Here is an 11763-nt window from a genome sequence, read left to right as displayed (position 1 = left end):
GGGTTACGTAACTGCAAGGAGTGGTGAGTGAGCAATAAGTGCATGCCTGTCTCTCTCTCTCTGTTATCCCCCTCTATATCTCTCTCTCTCTACAAAGCAATCTACTGTTTTCACAGGAAATAAAATAATTATATTCAGATCTGTTCTATTCTATACTATTAACTGTTCATTGCAATACTTTAACTTAGTTTCAGTCATTGGTGAATAAAAAAGCTTAGAAAAAAAGCTAATATTCAAATATCTTGGCCTGGAAGGTCTAAAAAAAAGTATGTTTCCATGAAATGAGATCGAAGAGTCAAGGCTGGCTGTAATAGGTCAGAGCTGTCGCCAGGCGGGAAATGCAAGGTCAAAGGTCACCGGTGGAAAAATCCAGTCAGTTGGCACGTGAACAATACAGGGCGAGGTAAGAAGGTTTTTCCCCAAAGACAGCAGTTGTTGCAACAGCATGTTGCCTTAATGCCGGGATTCATGTTTGAATCCATACTCCATCCCAAATGGCACCCTATTCCCTATGTAGTGCACTACTTTGACCAGAGCCCTATGGGCCCTGATCAAAAGTAGTCCACTATATAGGGAATAGGGTGCCATTTAGGACACAAACCTTGGACCCTTTTTTTTTTACTTCCTTTGACACAGCCCAGACAAAACAAGCAGAGGCCAAGACAGCAAGAAGAAAAGAGAGCTGGAGGGCAAACATTTCAACATTTGCTTCATTTTGTGATGTGTGTTTACTGTTGTCGATCGCTTTGACTGCTCCTCTTAACCTGCTGTTGCATTTAGGAACATGTCTGTTTCCATTTTATTCTTCAAATGAGTCTCCCGGTTGAAACATGCCCGTTTCACTTTTATTTGCGAGCCGTCCCGCGTGACAAGTAAAAGGTGTGTTGAAAATTAACGTGGATTTGATGCAGGGCCTTGGTGCCACATGGCATGTGTTATAATTGACACCCCGAGGCAGCTAGCTGTAGCTTAGAAAAATATGCGCTATTTCGGGTCCCCGGCAGACAAAGCTGATCTGTCTGGTGTCTGTGTGTGTTTGTGTGCTTGTGGTTGTGTGTATCCTTCTCTGAATGTACATATCTGGAGTATGTGTGTTCCTGTATACTGTGTGTGTGCGCGCTTGTACGTCCTACTACTCTGCATGTGTGCGTGTCAGTCCTCTGTGTGTGTGTGTGTCCTCTATGTGTCTATGTGTGTGTGTATGTCTGTCTGCATGTCTAAGTAAGGAGTGGTGAGGCAGGGCTAATATGGAGGTGTGAGTAAACTGTAGAGACAGGCATTCCGAGGCTATAGCTAGCTGCTGCACCAAAGACTGCACAGCGAGCTGCAGACGCCCTGAGGCATGGCTGTGGAGAGAGAAAGTGGTGACACAATCAATGACACATCGACATCCTGGAATGACGCCAGGATCACACTGCAGTCAGCAGCTGCTGCTACTCTATTTCCTGTTTTGCGCTCTCCTGGTTGAAGTTTCCCCCTAGGTGCAGGTCTAGGAACAGCTTCCACTCCCCAACCCTATCCTTAACCATTAGAGGGGGAAATGCAACACTGACCCAAGATCAGCATATACAGGCAACTGCTCCAGGCGAAAAAGACCCATGCTCCTTTGCTTTGCTTTTGTCTGGCTCACAGGGGACGCTGAAGCTTCTAGCTTTTATCTTATCGACACACTATCAGCTGATTCCAATATAGCTGCAAACCCTGAGTAATGTCTATCCGTGGTTTGCTTTTTCTCCGCTTTCTTCTCCCTTTCTCTTGTTTAAATCAGTTTTAGCTGTCGCCTTCATTTTTCCTCCCTCGTCTCTTGCTCTCTTTTATCTCTCTCTCTCCCTTCATCTCTGCTCTCACAACTTGCTCCATTTTTGTGATTGGATGGCGTTCCAACATCTGAGAGAAAAACATTCTGAGGCGTGGAGGCTGTGTCGTTTTTCATGTTGGGGAGAAAGAAAAATAGAATTTCACAGCCTCAATTCACTGCAATATCAGCGAGAGAGAGGGAGCAAAAGAGAGTCAGAGAGGGAGAGGGAGAGAGGGAGATGATTTTGCAATGATTTCATCCATCATGTGAATCGTGGCCAACAAAGGATCCTGGCACCCCTTGACATCACTGTCTAAAAATAGACGTCGCCGTGGCAGCGCTGCAGGACATTAATCATGCAGTAGAAGAAGAAGAACAAGAGGTAGTGGAGGAATGAGCCCTCCCAGCTCCCGCTTCCATCTTAATTAGGTTCCTCCAGCACCAGAGAAGAAGAGAGGAGGATAAACGGAGAGGTTGGATGACAGAGGGATGAAAAAAGCAATTAACTAAGTTGGAAGCCACATATTAAAGGGTCCAAATGATCCAATTGTCAGGAGATGGACGCTTCTTGGCACTGATGGTGGCGCAAAATGGCTTCCTCTCACCTCTCGTGCTGGCGAGAGCTCGTGTTTAGAGTATCACGTTATCCCATTTGATAAGAGAAACAGGAAAGCTGTGATACCGTCTGGGGCTGATACGGAACTCTCTTGATGACCCTCAAGACGAGGTCATGAAGAGATAGGTGGCTTTGCACTTTGCCCTACTCTGTTTCTCAACCAATCACCAGATATTAGGTTAATGAACCCTACAATGTCGTATTGCTTATACTGTTACAAGTTAAGAAAACAGAGGACTTTCATTCTGGTCGTTACAATTCAAGGTCCTCAAAGCACTTCTGTGACATCCATCTTTGTCCCCTGGAACCTAATAGGTGACACACTGCTGGAATCAGAGTAGGAATAACCACACCACTGATAAGAACTGCATGACTCCAATAAAAATAGCCCAATCTATAAATCCCTATTTTCCATTCTTTTTTTAACACGGAGAGAAAGAAATAAGAGAAACTGTGTCCTTGTTTTCCAAACAGTGGTGACCTGATTTCGCCCAGCCTGTCTGGCAGTGGTGACCATTATCCCAGCGCTCTTATCAGCTGACTCTGGATCAGATGGACGGGGATGAGGGAATCTCTTCCACGCCATCCCGCCATGGCCGGGATACACAGGTCATAGGTAATCTGGATTTGTTGCGTTGTCCGTCCCGCTTTCTGGCTAAACCACTTGTTACTATAGGTCTTACACAACAATTCTGGATTGTAGCCGATGCATAATGCTACTCCGACCATATGCCACCTACTCATCTCAGGGCAGCCAAAGTAGTATCACTCCAAATTGCAGTCACATTAATTTCACTGAGTACATCATGTAAGAACGGATGAATCACGTGGCATAAAGGGTTGGACGATTGACAAAATGTGCTTCATTGAATACCGAACCACATACAGAATGGAACTGTCTCTACTTTCTATGTACTGAGGAGATTAATTGAACCCTCTCACGTGTGTGTTCCACAATGTACTGACCCCGCAAACAAATACGAGAACATCCTTTGTCTCTGCAACAATCCATTCCACTCACACTCATTGCCCAACGTTGAATGTTGTAATTTCATAGATAACATTTGTATTCCTTTACTTTGCCGACTTGCATGGACAAAGGTTAATAGTTTCCAATATAAATAATCCGGAAGAGAAATAAGTCCAATGTCCAGAGAGCTTTCTCTGCCCCTTCAATAATGTGGCAGATTTAGACCACAGAAAAACCTAAATAGGTGTCCCCCCCCAAAAAAAAAAGTACTCACAAACAACTAAAATCACTGGATCATCGGCTCAAACTGAAAAAAAAGGCGGGATGGATTTCAAAGGCCTACTTTGGTTTGACAACAAAAGGTTGTGCAACACTCGTCAAAACGCCATCAAGGCTGTAACACATTTACCAAAGGAGGTTCGGGGGAGGAAGTGGGCTCTCCTTTCTTAAAGGGGACGAGCCATCCGTGTGCCATGCTGTGTAGGGATATTTAACTACAAAGCAATTAATTTCACAGATCTGAGTGAGATAATACATGCCCCCCCCCCCCCCATCAGGAGCAAAACCCATGTGGCACATGTAGCGTCAAAGCCGCTCTATATTTAAAGCTTTTTCAAAGCCGAACACAACACAGAGGAACAGGAAAGATGTGAAATATCTACTTTAAAGCATCAGAATCTCAGAGATCACACTCCTTGGGGCTGGGATCCCCATTTCAAAGTTGCCAGAGAGCAGAAGATGGAGACAAGGCTTTAGCTGAAAACGTCTCTTGGATGAGACTTCACACTCCATCTAAATCCGAGCACCCTCTTTCTTGAAGCAGTACAAGACAAGACGGCCCTCGTCGTCCCTTTAGAAGACGACTAATCAAAGTGGTTATTTGAAAAGCAGAACATCAAGGCCAACATAAAAGCATCCACAAATTAAGAATTTATAGAAGTTGAGAAAAAAAACTTGGCTCTGAAATATATTTTTATAACAAACTGAAAATCGTCTAATGGAAAATCGTTTAATGGAAAATCATCTCGCAATTTGATTAAATTGTCCTGCTGAAAATATATTTCAATAGAAACTGTAAAAAGTGGTTTCAAATTCTTATTTAGGTTTTTGTTTAATTTCTTATGTGAGTCCAAATCTCACGTAAATTGGCAACATCAGATACTAGGCATCTAACTGTTGATAGTCGCCTCAATAAAACATTTCCAATGGACAACAAAAGTCTGTTCCAGATATCATTGTCTTGCCTACAAGTCAATGACATATGAACTATAGCAGAATCAATCTGGTACTTCAACAAAACAAGGTCTAGAACTGAAGAAGGCCGATATTGTGTACTTGCTTCAGTTTACCCTTCCTCCTAACCATTGTGAACACTCGCCCAGTAAGCAATTCAATATTTTCCTGCATCAGTTATGTCATAAATGCCCAATATGGGCCCCACTTAGCGGGTAGTTATTCCCTCCGCATGCGGATTGACGTGGCACATCCACATTGCCTGGTGTTTACTTTTTGCCAGAGAGCGGTAACTAGGTAACGGGGCCCACTTTCACGATACACACAAGGTTCACTCTCTGTGTGTCGATCGCTATATTTGGGCTGTCCATAAAACCTATTTTCCAGATAAAGGCTTTGGGAGAGTCAACAGAACACGCGTTCCTTTCTTGGTGTTGGCTGCTGGGTGATTAATGGCAGCAGAACCTTGCCCGTTTTCTGTCTAATTATAGTGGGAGCAGCTGCTGGATTTGACCCGCCCCTCTTTCCCCTCTCATCTTCCCCACTCCCCAGCGTTCCCCCACACACCTTTCAATTTTTTTTACATTTTTTTTACTGGGACAGCAAAGGACCCTGGAATGTGAGCACTGGTATTTTGCCCCCCCCCCCAGCTCACTTCAAGGCAGCTGTATAACACACCCGGAAAAGCACAGTGGCCCCCTCACAGGATTTCCAAAAGCCCCAGGCGAGATCTTTTAAATCGCTGACGTGGCAGGCGGAGGCCCAGACCATTGTGCATGTGCAACATGTTCAGCCACGACCGGCGGCCATTTGTCATGTGGGGCTGTTGGGTGACCTTTTGAACAGAGTTTGGATTTAGACAACCTCCAGATGAGTCTATGCTATCCTAGTTAGCCTAGGCAGTCGTTTTGACACAGCTATCACTTCTAAAATGCATACGGCAAACACAACCTTAAACAACCTCGGGGCCTTACAAACAAACATGGAAATGTTAGTGCCACTTGTTGTTAGCGATTCGTTGCGTAGTCATGAGGAGATGGTAGAAGCAGCACAGTTAAGGTTGAACTGAAAGAACGTTGGCCATCCGACGCATCCGTCCTTTCAGACAAGCCCTGACATTTCCGGTCTAAAAATACAGGGTGAATGTTCTAGGGGAGTTTGTGGGAGACGCTCATATGACCTCCAGAGACAAACATTGACATGGAAATGGTTAAAAATAAGTTACTATAAAAGGGTTAAAAGGGAGGATAGAGTATGCTGCTCTGTTTGGAATTGCTCCAAATTAACTAGGCCTAATACTGTAGGCTACATGGAATGATGAACACCCTCAAAATTGTTTTGAAATCGTTTTGTGGAATAGCTTTGGCTTTTAGTTTGATATTACAACTGTGTCATTCAAAACCAAATCGTGGATGTAAAATACATGTAGTTATATTTCTCCAAAACAGCCACTATTCCCTAGGTTTCATTCAATTGAATGAAGGCCATATTAGATGTGCTTTTTATTTATGTTGTTATTTGATAACTCCCTCAGGATCTATGTTGAAAGCTGTGTGGTACAAATCGAAAAGTTTAGGCTTCTAAGGCTATTTTAATACAGAGGTAGGTAACATTCGTTCAACAAACCTGTATTGGAAAGTTCACTTGTTGCAAATTCCACATGGCCGACCTTGTGTGCACGCTCCTTGTGTGTTTATTATCATACAGACTTCCAACTTCATCTACTGTTTCCTTCACATGAACCGTAATGCATTTGAGTCAGGAAGAGTAGAGAAGGCTGATGAGGGGAGGGGGGCAGCTGAGCAAACAAACTGAGACAGAGGGGCGAAAAAAGCCTAAAATTCTTTCTTAGTGTGCCCCGTAATTTGAGCAAACCTATTAATCTCGGACGACTGGCTGCTTTTTCACCCTCGGGTGTCGAGTTTCGGTGGCAGATGAAAAGGAATGAGCTGGCTCGGCTGGAATTCGAAGCAGAGCTGAGCGCCAGCCAGCGTTGCAGATGAGCTGGCACCAATGTAACAGAAAGCCCGGTTCAGGTACAAACCATCTGCTCCCTTCCCTAGACATCAAACGAACCAACGTTGATCCGCACAAAATGGAACCTGACAAATCGGCTGCGGCCAAGTCTGTGTAGGTCTACTGTGAAATAGCTACAGTGCACATTAGGTGAATCACTGCATCAGTCATTTTATTACATAAGCCTAAAGTGCTCGCCACAACATTGGGGGGAAAGAGAGAATGTACAAAATAAGTGCAAATAATGTTTTGGAATGTAAGTCTACTCATTATCGGTGAATGAAGGGTTTCCGTTTACTGACCAATACAATGTTATTCTACAAAAACAACAGTGGGCTAATGTTTGATTTATGTTGAATTTGCTAAGTCTCTTAAAAATGACATGAATTGAAAGTACAGCTGCAACTCGGGGCCATGTAGGGCTATATCTAGGCCCATTTCCTTCCAAAATAGAGCTTGTTAGCATGTAGTCTATAAAACCCAGAAATGAGTTTACCTGTGGTTCATTCAGCCATCCCTATGGAGAAAGAATATGGTTTTGGGATAAACACAGAAAATAAAGGGCTGAGGTTAACACAGGCTTAAGAGATCTTATACATTTTGTTCTATGAGATATCAGTCATTTAACTTGAACTTTACGAAAGAAAATGTATAACATAAATGCTTCAAAAATCACAAAGTGAAGTTAGCTGTTTACCGTAGACCTTATTTTTGGCGTTTATCCAAAAACACTACAAAATCTCCATTCATTTTTCTAATGGCTCTGTCCAACAAACCATGGCAGAGTTAGTGCCTATAAAAGGACGGCATTACTATTGCTCTCTATACCAACCTTGGACCGTGTTGTCATCCCACTGGGTCAGTAAAGGGTTAAGTCTGGATTTGGCCACTCCCCTGAATGGTGGGTGAATGCAAGGCGAGGCTCAGAAAAACACAAGCCTCCCATTCATCTCGTCACCGTGTGATCAACCTTGAACAGTGGAAGGCGTGTTATTGCACCGGAGGTCCCGAGCAGGCAGCAGCAGAGACGCGAGGGGAGGGGAGGCGACGGGGGACGGTGACTCAGGAATTCCACTGAGGCGTGCACATGACCAAGCATCTCTTTTATGCCCTCTTTTGTGGAGGATGATATTCTTGAGGACTACAATGCAGCCATTGACTCAACGGTGTTCTGATGGCGAATCATGTCAAACGCCCATGTGTGCACTGTAGCCTATAGAGGGCATGGTTATATATTCATTTTCAGATAGTTGCCAATAAACAATTAATCCAGAGGGGAAATGAACAAAAATAGGCATCTACAAATAATGCATTGTTTGTCATTTATGCTGTTGGGTTACTAGGGAGATATCTAGGTTATCACCGAATTAAATATGTATGCAGTCAGCATTGGCTACGGCTTGCAGATGAATAAGAGATTATCTCCAAAACTGGTTTACCTGGCTCGAATCCCTGGAAGAATCCCTCTCACACAGTGTACACTACACGTTTGCTTTTACAGTAGCCTCAACGAATGTATTCAAACTATTTCTCCAGGGCATAAATGTAAATCACATTCATACTTATTGACAAGCATGCAGTGTTGAGTTATGTGGAAAAAGCCAATACAGCCAATCAAAGTATTGAGCTCACAAGTAGTCACACGATGTAATCATTCATGACTTCACTGTTTGGTTTGTATTAGGGCGTGGATGCAATGTGTCAATGGCAATGCCCCTGGGGGGTGAAGTGACAAGAGAATAGATTTGAAAGAAATTCAACTGAATATTGTGTAGATCTTATTGATCTACATGACTTCCGTATATTTTAGCTCCATTGCTAGCCTAACTACCTTCGAACATGAAACGAAACAACTCGCTCAAATTAAAAATGGACTTACCAAGAGATGATGTATATTAGAGGCTGTTTCAATTGTGCAGAATCACTCTAAAATCAACATCCCCAATAAACAGTGATGTGAAATAACCTTAGTGAACTGATTAATGAACATTTAAGTCATTTTGGGTTAACTGTACCTGAACTTATAGCATGAGAAACTAAGAATACTTTTGTCTCCACCAGCAATAGGAGACATGCAGTAGATTTGACTAACTTAGTGGTCATTGTGTACAATGGCCTCAGTTGTTGTAAGCAAAGCAAATCACGAGTATTAAAACCATCTGAGGAATTTTTTATGCTGGCATATAGTCAACTGTATGCTTGCTGCTGTATAGAAAATCTCCTCACTTCTTTTCCTCCCTCTCTGTGCTCCCCCCCACGCCTCCCTGGGTCCCATTTTGTTCTTGTCAAAGGTATTGCATCACTGCCCATGAGTGATTCATAATCGGAACATGACTCTCTCCCTATGGCTTCACTCATTACTGATTGCAGGGAAATAAGCAAACCAGACACTAGTTATTATTACAAGGTCAGAAATTGTATTTGGCAAGTTTTTTTTAAACAAGTGCATACAAGTACAGCTAGAAGCAATTCAGTTTGCCAAGTGCTCGTAGAGTCATATTAGTTAGTCACATTCTATGTTTAACAGGGACTGCCACCAGAACTAAAAAGTACATCGATAGGACATCGAAAAAAAGAGGGAGGAGGAAAGTAGTCTGTTATGATGAGTACATACCTTTATCTTCAAAAAAAATATAGAAACACAATGTATTGAAAAACAAAACGATACAGCCATGTTTACGAAGTATACAACTTCCCTTGTGTCCAATATGTACATGTCCATCAGTTTCTTCTGGATGGTATCTATGGTACGAGGATTTATATTCATTTGTAATGGTGTACATGTTGGTTTTTGTTTGTTGTTGTGGTAGTTAAAAAAAAACGCTGGTAAAATCAAGGGTCTCTCTCCTTTTTTACTTTCACGTCCCCTGCCAAGATGGTGGCTATTTCACCCTGCATGAAGGCCCATGGTACGTTGGAGCCCACCAGTGGGCATTTCTCCCCGCTGGGGCAGTACACCTCTCCCGTGGCTCCCTGCTGTTTGATACTCTCCCGAGAGCAAGGGAAGCAGAACTTGTGTGAGGGCACCGATGGGCACTGGACAAAGTGTGTGTCCTCCAGCCTCTCGTGGCACAGGGTGCAGCACAGTGGCACGCTGCCCGGCACCGACGAGTCTGGAATGCTCTGCGGCAGTGCCCCGTGAGGGTCCATGCCCTGCGAGTGCGCCGTGGCCACCACCTCCCTCTGGGTCAGCCGCCGCTGGCCTGCAGAGGACGGGGACAGTGGGCTCCCGCTGTTGCGCCGGCCCGCTGCCGTGGTGGAGTGCACCTGGTTGGCATCCTTGGGCGAGCCGGCATTGTCGGCGGCGAGGATAAGTGCTGCCATGGGCGACTGGCCGTTCTGTGCCGTGGCCGCCTCCGGTGGGGTGGTGCGACTGTGGGGGGAGATGGTGGAGGGTGGAGCGGCAGAGAAGCCTGGCAGGGAGGCCGGGGGCATCTTGAGGACCTCTGAGGGCGACGGCAACCACGGCTGGCCCTCGCCGCCGTTCATCTTGGGGGCGGAGCCCTCGCCATCCGGCTCAGGGGAGGCTTTCCTCTTCATGCTTCGTGGGTGCTTCCCTCGGTCTGTTGGAGAAGGAGGAAGGGGGGGGTTAAGGATTAACAAACACTCCAACCACCACAGCAGCAGCAAATGTGCATGCACTGTAAATTAATGAAAATAAAACTTTGAGGAATTTATGTTACTTTATGTGTAAAACAAAACGTGCAGAGGAAAAACAAGTGGTATATTCGGTAGCCTGCTGGGGATCAGACTAGAGGAAATGTAAACATGCATAAACAAACATTCAGCTGAAAACCCACGTCAACACAGTGGCAAAGTAGCTGACTAAGAACACTGCCAGTTCCTTGTTTTAGTCTTCTAAATTAATGCATCCATGTGTTTAAAAATCCACAATCCTACCTGGTTTTGAAGAAGTTGCACTTGTCTCGTATCCCATAACGCGCTGCATCGCCGCATGGTCTTTCTTGAACCTGCTGTCGAATGTGTGGAGAGCCATCAAATCCCTCACTGTTTTGCCTTTGCCCATCCACTCCTCCGCCCGCTTGTGGCTCTCCGACATGTCCGACATGCTATCCGGTCTATGCTTGTCTTTCATATCCTCCCCGCGCTTGCCGTGGTCGCCTTGACCAGGAACATTCAACGCGCCCGGCATACCCATTTGGGCGGGCCGACCATTGAGTGCGTGTACTGGACCCATGTTTCCGTTTACTAAAGGCACCAAATTGGGAGGAACCGTGCTAGTCCTGCGAGGGTTGGGGCTCTGGCGGTTCAGCTCCGGCGGGTCGTCGGGTTTTGGAAATCCATTTGGCACAGGGATGCCGTTAACTTGCCTCCCCGGTTGGTACTCCGGTCCCAACCTTGGCGGCCGGTCAGAGAGGGGATAGCGATCCAGAGGCTGAGGCGGACGCGAGCCGGGGTCTCCAGCCGAATGGTTGTGGGACTGAATTTCCTTCCCCGAGTGCTGAGGTTTGCCTGGCCCGGGAGATCTCCCGTCCTGGAAGCCATGAGCTCTCTTCAGCTGTCGGGCAGTCTCAATTACAAACTCAATCCGGTCGGCTCCCTCGTAGTTGACACATCCCCTGCAAACAGGTTCGGTAAAATCCCAGATCATTGCCCATGGCATGCGGGGCAAGTCACACAAATAACACGACTGCCTCCTCGAAGCAGCTACAGCCGCGGACGACATGGTTTTCGAAAAAGTGGATACCAAATTCTCCAAATCTCCCTGGGATTCGTTTTATTCTGTAGAAAAAAAAGGAATCGCGAATAATTGTGTATTTTCCCTCTAGCCAAACAGCAATAAAACAGCCAAGTTACATTGAGAAGTTCATTGCAGTTGTGTACTTTACTACGGCGCGCCTCAATCTATCTCGCACTACAACTCACAGCTCAATGTAGGGCGGTGACGTCACCGACGACACACCACAAGTGCTTCCAGCAGCTCCAATTCTATCTACTTGATTCTTAGACAGCCCCACCAGCGCATGCTCACCTTTCTCCTCGCTTTATCGTGTAGGCCCTACCACTTGTGCAATGCGTTCAACTGCCAGCAAGCCCTAAAGATAAACTGGTTGGACGCAGTTGAGCCCTGCTGCTAAAATGATTTATTTCACGTCAAGGTGAATTGTA

The 11763-nt window shown here is 45.2% G+C and overlaps 1 protein-coding gene across 1 annotated transcript; it reads right to left on the bottom strand.

Annotated features, from left to right (window-relative positions):
- Positions 1 to 9030: 9030 nt before the first annotated feature.
- Positions 9031 to 11490, bottom strand: i2b2a (Interferon regulatory factor 2-binding protein 2-A). Its single transcript, NM_001139853.1, has 2 exons — positions 10534 to 11490; positions 9031 to 10196 (listed from the first exon to the last, which is right to left on the bottom strand). The coding sequence occupies exons 1-2, from the start codon at positions 11318 to 11320 to the stop codon at positions 9466 to 9468; spliced, it is 1518 nt and encodes a 505-aa protein (NP_001133325.1). The 5' UTR covers positions 11321 to 11490; the 3' UTR covers positions 9031 to 9465.
- Between the last annotated feature and the right edge of the window lie 273 nt (positions 11491 to 11763).

Source organism: Salmo salar, chromosome ssa02, assembly GCF_905237065.1.
Source record: "Salmo salar chromosome ssa02, Ssal_v3.1, whole genome shotgun sequence".
Taxonomy (NCBI): Eukaryota; Metazoa; Chordata; class Actinopteri; order Salmoniformes; family Salmonidae; genus Salmo; species Salmo salar.
This window is presented reverse-complemented; position numbering and strand designations above follow the sequence as displayed.